The 15,470-nt window shown below is 37.0% G+C and overlaps 1 protein-coding gene across 2 annotated transcripts in view; it reads right to left on the bottom strand.

Annotated features, from left to right (window-relative positions):
* mamdc2a (MAM domain containing 2a) overlaps nt 1–15,161 on the bottom strand; it is a 29,592-nt gene extending 14,431 nt beyond the window's left edge. For both annotated transcript variants that reach the window (XM_052555353.1, XM_052555354.1), the window contains exons 1-7: nt 15,010–15,161; nt 14,683–14,802; nt 7,250–7,500; nt 6,565–6,649; nt 5,382–5,519; nt 4,930–5,186; nt 2,534–2,627 (exon numbers count right to left, since the gene is read on the bottom strand). In XM_052555353.1, the coding sequence (XP_052411313.1) occupies nt 2,534–2,627; nt 4,930–5,186; nt 5,382–5,519; nt 6,565–6,649; nt 7,250–7,500; nt 14,683–14,802; nt 15,010–15,115 (1,051 nt within the window). In that variant the 5' untranslated portion in view covers nt 15,116–15,161. The remainder of the gene's footprint in view (nt 1–2,533; nt 2,628–4,929; nt 5,187–5,381; nt 5,520–6,564; nt 6,650–7,249; nt 7,501–14,682; nt 14,803–15,009) is intronic.
* Nucleotides 15,162–15,470: the final 309 nt, after the last annotated feature.

Here is a 15,470-nt window from a genome sequence, read left to right as displayed (position 1 = left end):
TTGCTATATATGGAGGTGGTGTGCATCCACTCATTCAGGTTTACATATGTTACTGAGACGTTCCCTTTGAGTCAGTTTCTTTCAACACTCTTAATGTCTGGGCTCCATATGGAAAGCGCCACAACCACTGAAATGTGTTACGAGATCTGGTGATGCAGATGTTGGCAGGCACAAGTTCACCAAGTAACAGAAGGCATTCCACATCATAACCTACCCGATGCCCTGTTGTGAGCAAGACGAACATTAATTTGGTTGGGATCACAAAAAGCAGAACTCACAACAAGGAGGGCCACACTGTTCCTTTTTCCAACAGGAAAGAGAAATTCCACTCCTTCACAAAAGTTGTGAAAGAGCTGTTGGTAAAAATACGGCCAGATGTATTACACTGGGGAATCATATCTAAGTCCAAGCTGCAAGGGACACTACAGAGGCCACATCCTGGGAGGTAGCATGTTGAAAGTACAAATATGACTGACTGACCGAGAGGGCAGGGATAGGCAACTCCGGTCCTGGAGGGCCACTGTCCTGCAGAGTTTAGCTTCAGGCCTCATAAAAACTCACCTGCCTCTATCTATCTAGCAATTCCGAAAACACTGCATGCCCTGTTCAGGTGTGTTTAATTAGGGTTGGAGCTAAACTATACAGGACAGTGGCCCTCCAGGATCGGAGTTGCCTATCCATGACATATGGAGTTTCTGCGGTAGACCTCAACTGGAGGGGGAAGAGTCAAATGCAAAAACTGGACAGAAGCCACTCTGTCAAGGGGAAGACACAGGTTTACCAAACCGTACTGTGGAAGGAACACACAAGGGATCACCCGAAGGAAATCACTGCATGTGGGGCACTGAGCTCTGTACAGGGGCTGACCAATGGGAAGGCAACACAATTACTGAGCCTGGCCAGCAGCACTACCAACAACTCGAGACAGTTGATGTGCGACTGGAGGGAAGCTCCTGTACAGGAGCCCAAGCCTGTATGCTCATCGCACACAGCACCCCAGTCTGTTCTGGAGGCATCTGTTATAACAACAACATGCCTGGACATTTGTTCTAAGGGCACTCCAGTGGGTAGAAAAGGAAGACCCGACCAATGGCTGAATGTCTGGCATCAATTCAGTGTGACATGAACATGGAGCATGCCACTGAGCCATGCCCATCTCATGAATCGGGTCATGTAGCCAGTGCTGAAGTGGTTTCACATGCATTAATCCAAGAAGCGCCACCGCGGCTGTGGATACCATATCCCCCAGGAGCCTCTGAAATTTTTCAGTGGAATCATTGTTTTCCCTTGAACGAGTTCAGGCAGTTCAGCACTGACTTGGTCGTGAGCTTAGCTGTCACAAGTCCAACAAGTAGAGCTTGTTGATCTGTTGATCTTGATCTGTAGCGCCAACTGGCTGAGGTACCGGAGCATCAGGTCACGCAATTCATGCAACAGATCTCAAGGGTGAGTCAGAGCCTCTTCTCTGTCCGCTTGGAGGGCTTAGAGGCCACCTGGGGCACAGGCCTGTGGAAGCTTGGCATTACATGCTGAGGTGCAATAGCAGCCTGCAAATGAAATAGTCAGATCGACGCAAGATGGCCCGGCAATCTCCTTCGAGAGCACGATGGCAAGCATTGTCATGGAGGAATAGGAGGTCTGTCTGTGAGGACTGGCCTGGCAGAAGGGCTCCCACTATTCTCTCCCGAAGATGATTGGAGAAATCCAGAACCAGCAACCATTTGGAACCAAAGCAAAAATCTAGATTTTTTTCTAGATTCACACCAATTCCTTATATGCCCATGTGCAGGAGGAGTGGTTGGGCATGCACATTCCACTCACCAATGTCTCATTGGTCTGTTCTTTACTACTCAAGGTGACTGGGGCTCCCAAGTGAAACACCAAACATCAGTGTCAACGTAACATCACTGTGACTGACTGGAAGGGAACTATTTTATGAGATGACTGTTTCAAATGAATTTGTACAATGTGAATTATATGAAAAGTATGCTTTTTAGAAAAGAAAATTAACAATGAATGTCCAACCCAAACCCCCACACCTTAATAATTAGCATCAGAGGATTGTAAGCATGCTGCACAAAAACATAGAAATGAGACACACATTCATTCGAATTAGCCACAAATTGGCCAAAGCATAAAACATATATGAATTGTCATTGTGTTGCAAATTACCTCAAAATCAATCTAAAAATGTAATGTACATTATGAACTTTACAAATCAGGAAATTGCAGTTTATATCGATAAACACGTTTAACAGCACAGACATTTTGATTCTTCACAGCCTGATAAGCATGGTAGAGAATTACTTAAACAAGAGAAACAGATTACAGTGTGTTTCCAGAGTCCAGCTTAAAAAGACATGTCTACAAAAGAGTTAACATATGTTCACAAAGTTACAGTGCATGTTTGAAAGAAACCATAAAACTTGCTTGTGGTTTTCAAGCTCTGTAAACAGTTGTATTGTGTTTTTTGGGATTATGCACAGTTGCATAAAGCATCTAAGTGCTTATTATGTAACAGAACCACACTGACCTGTCTCTGTGTGGCAAAACTCCGGGGAGAAAGAAATGTCATCCAAAGCAACAAAGCCTCCACGAGGACTGTTGAACGCCACCTCAAACACCATCTAGCAAACCAAACACACCAATCAGTCTAAATTAGATATATGAAGTGCCCAAAATGAAGGAAACAGTACTGCACAAATTAACTGATTCATTTTGAAAACCAAAAAGTTTCAAATGGATTTAGTTTGTAAGCGTAAAAGTAATACAAAAACATTATAAGGTTCAAAGGCATTAGTAACAGAACTCGTCTGCTGGAGAGAAACTCCAGACTCCACACACACTCCTTCTCTCATTATTCACATTGTCTCCCAGACAAACACTGCTCACACTCAAACATGGCAGCCACAGTGCTAGCTCTTCATTTTATGTTTATACTATGATGCAAATTGCAAAATAAACACTCTTTTCTCTGCAGAACAGAGACTATGAATGATATAAATATATCACTCTTTGAACTACTTTTGAAAATTGCTAAAGATATATCTTACCATTGTTAGTTATTAATCAAAGCAGTTTAGATCAAACTGGTAAGGTCGGTTTTCAATAGAACTATCCATACTTGATTTAGTTACAACAGTTTTCTCTTGAAGATTTCACTAATTGCACAAAACAACATGGCCTAATATTCTCCTAATGTCATTTCTCAGTAACACCATAAATATAATAGGCTACCTAAAGTTACATATATACAGTTTTTAAATATGAATATCTAGCATAATATTATATATTTATATATATGAAAATCATTTAAAACATATAAACATTTTTATTTAACGAGCATTTATTAAATTGATCAAAGATTACATAAAGACTTCATTAGAAAATACACTAAAATGGAAAAGTTATTTCAAAATTACTTTATTTTATATTTCAAGTTGTAATAAAATTTCCCAATATTAATGATTTATTGTATTTTTGATCAAATAAAAGGAGCCGTGGTGAGCATAAGAGACAAAAAAAAAATAGTACCAACCCCAAACTTTTGAACATTAGTGTGTATTCCAATTAGTTACGAATGTCATAATATGAATATTAGTCTAAGGCAGTGACATTCATAACTAACTGAATGTACACGAAATAATGTTATAGCTACAGCGATTATTGAAAATAATTGCAAAACTGTTAGACATTCATCTACTGGAGTTACAAATACATATAGAGAGAGGGTGTAAAGAACCCTTTATAGAACATTATTTCATAATTGTTTGGCTAAAACTTGCCATCTATGATATGACATAACTCTGCACAGTGTTTTCTATATGTTAACCATGGAATAAAAGAAGGCCCCTTTGATAAATAAGTGCTAGTCTTGTTAGGACAGCTCTTAAGCCAGGAAGTGTATTTGAAAATAACTTTAGTATATTGTGGGTAGTTTAAATGTGTAAGATATATTAAATAGACAACAAAAGCTTACATATGGATAGTGTAAACATGCACAGCATACATACACATGCTATGACCTGTAGCCCAGTTATGGTATGCATTTTCTCTATTATAGATCAGTGTCAAAAAGATGTAAAGAAAAGGTATTCTGTGCATGTACTGTCTGAAAGTAAAATACTAGTATTTGATTTTACTTATAAGAGATTTGTGTGATTTATATATGTGATTATTTAATGTGATACCCAACTTTATGACAACAAGTTGGGTATCATATTTGTTTAAATCAGATTCTTCTTTTCTTTCTTTTTTTTTTTTTTTGGCATTTTGACCATTATTTAGATAGTACAGTGTAACAACAGGAAGTGAAGTGGGAGAGAGAAAGGGGCAGGATTGGGAAAGGTCCACGAGCCGGGATTCAGTCTCGGGACACCAGCAGTCCAATGGCGGTTGCACATCTGATTCACAGATTACTGTTCTCTAATAGAAAAAAAATGCATTTTTTTTTTTTTTACTTAATATGTATACTATTGTCTTAACATCCAATGACCATTTTAGGATTTTTATTGGCTTTTTTCAATTTGTTCCATGTTAATGTTAAACATTATATAAGAAACATGAATATTAGCCTAGGAAACAATATAAGTTGGATATGCCATAATTTGTAATTTAATATGTACTTATAAATAGATTTTTATGTATGCTAAGTATGGCTTGTACCATAAGTATTGTTAGATCTGGAGGATTAAGGATTCATTTCTAACATGTAATATTAGTACATAGTGTCTATATTGTTATCAATGGTTCCCTGTCATGAAAAGCTAACTAAAGATTACTTTTTTATTATTAGAAGTGAAGGCATGTTTGAAGTAGAGATTTTGTTAGTTTCACTAATTTCACTGTGTTGTGGCCCCAAGCACCACCAACTCTCTCTTGAAACTCCACAATACAGTGACACAAAGTTTGTAGAAGAACTTCACTGACCTCTAATGGATGTGGCGCCTTAATATCCACTTGCACTAACTTCCAATCTGTTGTCGCATACACATCAGGCCTCCATATCTCATCATAGTGGCCCAGCTGGTCCTTAGTGAAGACTGAGAAGAAATTCCCAATGGCTTGGTCCCTTTGATAGTAAAAGGACAAGCACCCTGCCATTGAAGTGGTAGTCATTGGCGACACTAACTTGGCCACCTCCTGGAACCTTTTAGCATAAACTGAGTCCACATACATGTAGTGACCTAGTTCAGAGTGGAAAAATAAAACAAAGGATGGGTTCACATAGCACATTCCTGAGGGTGAGAGAGTAAGCAAGTTCCAAACCAAGAGAACAGTGGGTTGCAAAAAGCTATGGATCTCGCTGTAGAGCCTTTTATGATTTATTCCAGTACTTGACCTATTGTGCAGAATGAAGCTATCCTGTCAGTCTGTGTTACCTCTCTCATTGTTCATGGTGTGGTCATCTGGAAGGTTTGACTTAGGGTCCCGGGCCAAACTCCCACCCACATACCAGTTCACATTGGGATTCCACTGATTACTGTAGCCACACAAGTGGTGCTCCTCAAAGTTGCACTCTAAAACAGACATTAAACATTATTATTATTTAAGACTTTTCATTGTTTTTTTTTTTTGGAGAGGAAAGTATAATTGCATTAACAGAGTGGTTCTCAATGAGTTAAAAACAGAGGTATTGCAAGGTACATCTATTTTTGACCACAGACATGTGTAGCGTATCAGACCCAAACCAGACAAATTAAAGAGTCGATCAGGACTGTGGTTGAAACACGAGCTGAATTCCTCAGAAAGGCAACTGGAGGTTGTAAATCATTCAACCAAGATAATCAACTCTTTCACAGAACAGCTTTCAACATTAACACCACTAGAACAATTATTGACAATTTCAATTCGGAGAAGAGATTGTCAAAATTGTGGCAAGTAATCAAGATGCAACGCCAGCCAGCACATGTAAACCCATGAGAGTAATAAACAAGATCCTTGGATTGACTTCCCTAAGGGGACCTGAAATTCCTAAGGGGACCTTTTAACCTCTGGTCCCTACAGAACATCTTTTGTCAGAGAATGGCACAAGAACTGTTTTTTAATGAACTCGAAAAGACTTATAAATGCATATCGGTCCTTTGCTTAGCTCCATATTCATTTATATGTAACCCACACCTTTGACTATCATGTTTATAATCACTTATTGTGGATGTCTTTTTAATAACTATTGGATAGCTTAAGGATACATATTCATGTTTAGTATGTATGTGTTTGATTCTGCATTTACCACCAACTTGATACATTTCATTAAGTTTTACTGTTTCTTTCATCAAACCCTCTGATGTTCATTCATGTTTCTTTTGTGCTGTAACTGGTAGCGAAGAAGAAATGTTAAAGTGATCATTGCCACATTAAGGAGTGTAAAAACAACATTTATCATTTTAATTTAGTGAAAGCTGAGACTTTGTTTCCTATCAGAAGACAAAAAAAAAACACAAAAAACAAACCTTATTGCAATTATTGGATGGGAGGCACACAACAAATATATTTTTTTCCTTATTAAAGCATCAAGGATGCTGTCAACAATATGTGTACCCCACGTATAAAAAGAGGACTTACCTATACAGTATCCAGGGATGATGTGTATTTCAAAAAGAGCAACACTATTTCCCATTCCTCTTCTGGGTTTAGCATCAAATAATAGCTGAAAGTCAAGAGGAGATAAACAAAGAGAAGTGAAACTATTTGTTACATGCACCATTTGCCAAAAACACCTATTATCTAAAGCCTAGAAAACTTCGAACTCATCTTCACTCTGTTTCAGTAACTCATTAAATCAAACACAGTTTTAGTTTTAAACAGTCTAATTTTAGAGTAAATATAATATCAGAAAGTTTACATCATACACCTCAAGTCAATTCTAGTGTAATGGATTTACTTTTTTCCGATCATAATTCATATAGTAAACTGTTATAAAACAAAATCCGTCTCTATTCCTTTGTTTACAAAGACCAAGTATTACTCTCAGTCTCTCTCCAAATGTAAATTCCAGAAACTCATTACATTACGCACTACGACTAGCACAGTAAAACAGCACAAGTGCTTGTCTGATCAAGAGTGAGACATATCCACTGTAGTATTATTAACAAAGGGCTCTTTTCTTCACTCAGCTCCACTCAAACCCTCTCTTAAGGAAACAGTATACTATGAAGAATCTTGAATACATTATATCACATACACAACCCCCTTGTTTCCCCACTTTTCATGTAAACACAGGAGTGACTGTGCCATGTCAGGCAGATACCTGGTAAGCCCCAGACATATTACGGATGTCCACACTGGCAATGAGCCAACTGTCTGAGGGTTTGTCCGCCGTCCATAACGTGTAGTCAAAGTTCTCGCCCTCGGGTCGTAAGTGCAGTTGAACTGAGCCTGAGCCTGAGATCTGGTAGACCAACCGCACACAGCTCCAGTCTCTGAGCTCCAGCTCTGGGCTGACCAAGACATACTTCTCATTCTCACCGAAAGATGAGGACTCTGCTGTGATGAAGCGGCCTGAGAGAATCATAATGGTAACAACATTTGTGCATACCGTAAAAATTATTTCTGTGACATTTACAATAAAATAATGGCAGCTGTGGTTGCCAGAACTTCACCGTTAAAAATATGGTACAAACATTTTAGGTTTTGCAGACTTAACTTAAATTCACAATAAAGAATAAAAAAAACGTATTTCATTAACTGAAGTAATGTTAATAAACCTGCATATTGAAGTACTAATACAGTATCTGTTTTGAACCATTGAAATACTAATAACCACCAAAAACAGGTGGTGATGAGAAGTCACAAGATGAATCAAAGCTCATCACAAACAGCTCTTCCACAAGCTCAGAAGGGATATATAAATATATATGTATAGGAGTAAAGTGTCATTCACACAAACACTAAACACCATCATGGTAGCACACATCAAACTCAAATAATGCAATAAATATTAATTTAATGACATTAGATGTCACATAAAACCCTAATGTACACAACTCATAAGAAAAAACTAAGAAGAAACATTTATTTAAAAAAATATGAAGTGTCATGAAGGGAATTCTGGGAATGTCAATTAATGGTTTTTCACTGTAAATTACACAATGACTTTTTCTTTTTCACTTCTAAAAACTCTAACAGTATTTTAACAGTATTTCACTGTACAACTACATTAAATGTAGTCACAGTTATTCACCGTATATATTATGGAAACTTACTGATAACCAGTTAACAGGTTTTTACTGTAGCTTTTTTACAGTTTTAACACAAGTGCATTACATCAGAAGTCTAAGAAGATAACAAAAGCACTCCAAAAATGTAAAGGAAGCTTATTATTACGGATTGTTTATACATTCAGTTTTGTCATTTTTATTGGAGGCTATAGCAATGCATTTGGAATTCCCAAAGCCAAACCTGTCACGTGATAAAGGGTCGCACACGGTCATCAGTAATGATAGAAACTTAAAAAACAAAGTAAACGAAATAAATGGTCGACTGTTTCACCTTTTTAAAATGTGTGCCTAAAATCAGGTGTGATCTGTATCAGGTTCTCCAAAATAGAGTGCAAGCAATTACAGCAAACAAAGACTCAAGGGAGACTCAAGTATTAATTTAACAGTCCATTTAATCTTCTGACTTTAACAGGCCAACTGTTTAGAGCACAGAAATAGGTTGCATTCCCATTTAAACAGTTGATTAAAGAAGAAATATCCGCTGTCAGATGTAAAGTAATCATATATGTTGTGAATGTATCCAGTTTCCTCCTGTTTAATATGCATTAAACCTTGACATGATGTGATAGTGTGTTTGCTGCCGTTAGCCTCAGTGATCTCTGATTGCTCCAGATGTTCTCATGATGATTCAATCCAGGTGCCAGATGAAAAAAAAAAGCCATTTCTTTCTTTTTTCTTTATGACCTCTATCAAAAACAAACTTATTTTCTGAACTTGGTTTGCCTCTCTTTTGAGATTTCATATAATTAGTCCATAAGTGAATACCAATCATTAATATCCCACTTCTCCGGCCATAACATCAGCTTTTGAGGTAGGTGAAGTCATGTCTTTGGTAAGGTCTATTGAACCCATTCTGTGAAATGATTCACAATAAACCACAAAGCAGAGTGTTAACAACTCACAGTCATTGTATTAGCATAGTCACAAGGTCAACATACAGTTGACCATTTAAAACTAACATAGGGCAACACTTCACAAACACAATATATAACTAATGGGACGAAGAGCTGACCTCAATTATCTACATGGCTTATTATAACACACTGTAAAAAGGTTCCAGGAAATGTTTCTGTAACTAGTTGCAGAGACTTTTAAAGTTAAATCACTAACATTATGGTCTCAACTGTGCAAAACTTAGTTTCCAGGAAAACACTAACAGATGCTTATTTGCTTCCTGACATTTAGTATTTATGGACACAAACACCACACAACAATATGTCTTCTCTGATGACATGTGTACCATCGTGAGGGCAGGATAAAAATCTCTCCTCTTCAGAAACCTGTCACCCACATGACAAGCAATCAAGAAACTGTAAATAAACAGCCTTGCTATCCAACTGACCAACTAAAATGTAATGCACATTTATGAGCTGAGTGTACAGAGTATGAGCAGTCATTAAATTCAGGATGTACATCTACATACAGTATAAAAAAAATAAATATTTTCAAAAGTTGTAAATAAATATTGGAATTGGAATTATTAGAGTATGTTTTAGAAGAACACACTTTTTCAGTCTTTCTCCTTCAAAATTGCATATTTTATGTGCTTATATTTTAAGTTTTATATTTGTAGACTGTAATTGTGAAATTAACTGGTAATTAAAAAGAAATTCATTTCTGAGTGAAAATAGATTCTACCAGTATGTGCTGGTGCATTTTATGTCACACATTTATAAATGCTCTGGCGTATGTGTAATGAAAAACGCTTTGGAATTAGCCAAGCATTCCCAGAAAAACCAAAGTTTGGTCACATTTTATATATATATATATATATATATATATATATATATATATATATATATATATATATATATATATATATATATATATATATATATATATATATATATATATATATATATATATATATATATATACAAATATTACAGCTCTGTAACAAGTCATACAGCAATAGCATTTTTAGTGTCAATAATAAGCAGAGGCGTAATTTAGCACAGAAATATGTCAAGGATAAAGTGCAGTTTTTGCTACACGCTCACATTTACATCTGAGGCCTGAAGGGTTAAATGTGGAGGTGAACACTGTGAATGTCTGCTGTACATCTCCAAAGGCCTAAAATGATTTCTACAGCTGTCTGAAAATGGCTGGGGAAAACAAGGTCACCAGCTCTCCTTTCTTTCTCATCATTTCCATCTCTTTATCTTAACTCCTTCTGGAAATGTTTTCTTACAGAATTTTTGGCTGCATGTATATGTAATAAATAAATACAGTGAATACTCTAAATGGTTTTCTAAATTATCTTCAGTGCAGCAGAGAGTGGGCATTTGATAAACAGTATCATACATTTCTGGAAAATGTCTGAATCCATTCATTAAACATTTAGCAACTTGCTTCCATTTTCCTAAAACTAAGAAGTCTGTCTCTGCTGTGTTTCCCGTACAAAGTCTGTGTTGTCCAGGAAACCAAACAGAGACACAATTGTGTTGCCAAGTCTTGTTTTATTAACCTGTGGGGGAAAAAACTCACTTCACAGGCAAAAGGATGAGACAGTTGTCAACCAGACAACTGCCCGACAAATGTTCAATGGATTACACTTCCTTCACCATACATTTGGTTAACAAGTCATTCAGAAGCACTTACTCTATTTTCCTCACAACATCTGAACCCATCCAGTTATTCCCTAACAAACAAGACAAACTAACTTCTGTTAATATATAAGTAAGAAAATACCAGCATGACAGCTGTCAAAAGTTATAGAGAGCATTATCTGTGAAAAATCTCTGTCTAAAGTGCATCCTATAGGTCAATTAATAATCTACTGCATGACAACCCTTGTGTCTTGTCTGAATAAGACTAACAGAGATCGGATCGGAAGTCCTGTTATGTAGAGCAAACTTCCTCAAGTGCAAGTGCAGATGTGCAACCATTAAAGGGGTCATATGATGCAATTTAAATTTTTACAAAGCTATTGGTTCATGAAGAAGATCTGTAAAGTTGCAAAGACTAAAGTCTCAAATCCAAAGAGATATTCTTTATAAAAGTTACGAGTCAACCATGCCCTCCTAAAATGCCTCATTTAAACACGCCCCCACATGTCTATGTCACTGTGTGGGAAGATTTGCATAACACTGCCCAAATGTTTACACAAATAAAGAAGGTGTAACTTTGATTCTTGCTGTAGTATTGTTGCTGCCGCCACCATATCGTGGAGTCACCGTGTGCTTCGTTGTGAAAGCGAAGCTACTTTGTTTGGCTTTCCAAAAGAGGACACAACTAGAAAATAGTGTTTAGTTGAATTAACTGCACTGTTTCAGAACAGTTCAACCCAAATATTCAGATGTGTGCTGTGCATTTTATGGACACTTTCCTGAACCAGAAGCCTATAATGTATCTGTGGCACAAAGGTTGTTTCTATAAAGTGAGGCATTTCCAACTTTGCAAGGACGGTCTGGCGCTTCTGACTCACAGCCTGTATACTTTTTATATTTTTTTAATAATTTGCCACTGATGATTCAAATGCGAGTTTTGAGCAGAGTAGAGTAGGCTTCTTGTTTCTCCGATCACAAATGCAGACATGGTTTTATGCTTACGGGGTGCAATGCGCAATGCAACCCGACGTGTAAAAAGACAGTATAAGTAATTATAATCAGTAATTATGTCCCCACTGGATGCAAAAAATGCCTCATTAGTAATGGGTTTTATTGGTTTAGTCCGGATCACGAATGAACTGTTTTATTTAACCGGATCTTCTTAGTGAACCAGTCAAATCAGTTCACCAAATCGAACCAGACAGCACTAATCCACAAATTACTTAATTTATTTGGTTTATAAACTTACATGACACTCCCTCTGATCAAAATAAATCATCATAAAAATATAGCTGGACTGAGTCTCATCCTGCTTGGAGACGGCGTCACAGTGGCTGCATCCGAAAACTCTAAAATGCTGTCTTGGGAGGCACCAAGGCACATTCGAATGCATATTCTGCTCTACTTCCTGTCTCCAGAGGTACCTTCTTCTGATCGAATTTTGAAGGCAGCATAGATGTCTCCTTCCCTGCCTTTGATATCCCACAATCCTGTGCGTTCCATTCCGTGACGGTTGAGCTAAAAAAAAAGTTGGTATCTGAAATTTTGGTGGTCAGTTTGTGTGTCAATGTATATTTCTGACTTACCTTTTTGCACTTTTAATGTTAGTTCTTGTAATTTAATATTCGTTTAGTTAACACAAAAAACTGTTCTATTATTTTGTAGATCATTAAACCATTACGCTGCCTCAGAAGTCTGTCCGAAATCAGTTTCATAAGGTGCCTTTATGCAAAAATGCAGCCAGTATGTTATTAGACATGTGCCGGTATTTGGATGCCGGTAATGAATATGCATGATATTGTTGTCGTGGGCACTTCTAAATACCGTGAATAATTATATATTACCAAATTATTCAGATATTATCCCATCAACTGTTAAAAATGCACAGCACCACTGTATGCTGCCTGCAAGATGCGTGTGTGCTCTGATTTAAACAAGCACGCATGAGATGCACATGGGGACCCAATAAGCACATTCACTCTCAGACAGCTGATGGTGCTAAACTGCAGAAAATGCAGCCGTTACCCTGGAAACCCAATAAATAAAGCAGCTACTCTACTTTCTAAAATGTATTTAAATAGTCATTAAGATTTGTGGATTTGCTATGTTGTTCATCAAAGCACCAAATACTGAAATATTTAGATTAAATAGGCAATTTATTTTCAAACTTAGTTTTTTACATTTTAATCTGCACTACAACATACCCTAGATATTGTTTGAAAGTGTTTTGATTCTTTATTGTTCATTCACTCTATACATTAGGATTAACATTAGTTAATTCATTAGTTAACAAACTGCCAATGAAAAATTCTTCTGAACATTCATTCATTTAAGTATTCCAATATTTAATAACACGTTGTTAAAATCAAAAGTTTTATGTATTTTAAGTTTTAGTATTATGACCATTATTTTTTTAATTAAATTTCAATATCGTGCTAATACTGTACAGTATACTGCAATTAAAGCATTAAAACATTAAAACATTAACATTTTATACCGGCATATCCCTATATGGGGTGTTACATTTCCGTCACAAAATTGAGGCATTCGGCCAATCACAAGGCACTGGGTAGCTGGCCAGTCAGAGCACACCTCGCTTTTTTAGAACGATGAACTTTGTAAAAATAGACGTGTTTCAGAAAGGCATTGCATAGATGAGAAACAATAATGTACATCATATGGAAAATAACATGTTGGGTTTTTTTTTTTTTTACCTTAAACCACATAAACTGCAAATACACCAAAACACAAAATAATGTTGTGCAACATCACATGACCCCTTTAAAACACTGAAGAAAGTAGGGCATTAATTTGAATATGTCCTTTATATACAATTATGCATTTCAATACATTTATATTGCCTTATAGCAAACCTGCTCAATATCAAAGTTGTGTGCCATTCAGAACTGAATTGGGAATGTCTTAAATGTCTTTAAAGATGGTAAGATTTATAAATGTTGGGTGCAGGTGCAATCAGCAAGTATTTGCATACATTTTGATGATATTTATTTGTCACAAGTGTCACTGTTATTTTGTTAATCAAACCAACCATCGATAAGGAGTTAGAAAAAAATTGGGGTTTTATGAAATTTCAAAATAGGAAAATCAGATGGACTCTTATATGACTCAAAAGGAAAGTAGCCTACACAAAAATGTTAAATCTGTCATCATTTATTCACCCTCTTGTTGATGTTGTTCCAGACCCACATGACTTTGGTTAGTATTCAAAACAAAAATTAAGTTCTTTTTAATGAGACCTGAGAGGTTTCTGCTCCTCTAATGAAATTCTGCGATTCCTTTTATGAAACCTTTATGACCTATGTGTATATTCTACATTTTGGTTACCAGAACTTTTAGACAAAGTGCGACAGAAACAGGTTTCTTGGATTTCTTTAAAATATCTTACTTTATTGTGTATTTAAGATAAACCAGAGCCTTATGTGCTTGGAACGGAACGAGGGTGAGTAAATGATGACAGAACTAAGAGTAAACATCCCCTTAAGGATTCAAAGGAGTTTTTTTTTTTCTTTTTTTTTTTTTTTGACTTAAGCCATTATGGTTCGTTAATTATGAGACCATGCTAAAGCGCAACCTAGTGTTGTGTATTGGGGTGCAAGTGTGCGCGCGCTGTGTGTGTGTGTGTTTGTGTTGGGGGGGGGGGGTTCTACTGATGGTCTCATAGCGCAACCTAGTGTCCTATGCTTGTGTATTGGAGTGCAAGTGTGAACGCGCGCGCGCTGTGTGTGTGTGTGTGTGTGTGTGTGTGTGTGTGTGTGTGTGTGTGTGTGTGTTGAGGGGGGGTCTACTGATGGACTCTGACAACCAAACACTTGAAAGGTAGAAAAAGAATAACCTGCAAAACAGTATGCTACTTCAAATAAATGTGCTTGAGCCAGAGAATCTGAAAGTCATACCTTCCTCGTTGATGGTCCAAGCAGCATAAGCGGGATCAGACGTGTAGCCGCAGCTGTCCGATTCAAAACTGCAGGAGCCCCGCAAAAGCTGCGTCTGAGCCCGCACTAGAAGAGCAGCCGCTGAGGATAAAACAACATGATATAAACACTAAACTATAACGCCACAGCAGGACTTAAAGACGTTTAACACAAATATGCAAAAAGTCCATCCAGCAACGAAGTCTACACTGATGGAATTGGATGCAATAAATTAAATCTGCACAAATGCACAGTAGCATGCAAACGAATTTAAACCAAATGACTCATTAGGAAAAAGTGATGACCTACCCAGCAGGGTTAAGAAGTGAAGCAAACTCATGGCTGAAGTGGCAGGGATGCTGGAGTGGACGTGTGAAGGCAGATTGTGTACGGCAGCTCTGCGATCACTCTCCATGCTTTGACTGGCAGAGCTGAACAGAACACACAGACAGTGGGAGGAGGGAGTGGCTGCTGGGCTTCTATTTCAGAACAGCCAATGGATCTACTTTAGGTAAGGAGTTGCCGCTGTGTAAGCGTTTGCAGGAATGACATAGTTCTTCCTCATCGCTGACAGAGGACTTAATCACAGCTTTGATGGCGTTAAATCACTATAATCTAATGATTAAATTGTTAAACAACAGAGTGACTCCTGAATTGCATGTTTATAAACTGAATGCGATTGCAAGTTTATTTAGTGAATGTTATTGATTTTAATATAATGGAATAATATTTTAATTAAGTTGTGTCTGTTTAAACAGTTCAATTTACAC

Source organism: Carassius gibelio, chromosome B5, assembly GCF_023724105.1.
Source record: "Carassius gibelio isolate Cgi1373 ecotype wild population from Czech Republic chromosome B5, carGib1.2-hapl.c, whole genome shotgun sequence".
NCBI lineage: Eukaryota > Metazoa > Chordata > Actinopteri > Cypriniformes > Cyprinidae > Carassius > Carassius gibelio.
This window is presented reverse-complemented; position numbering and strand designations above follow the sequence as displayed.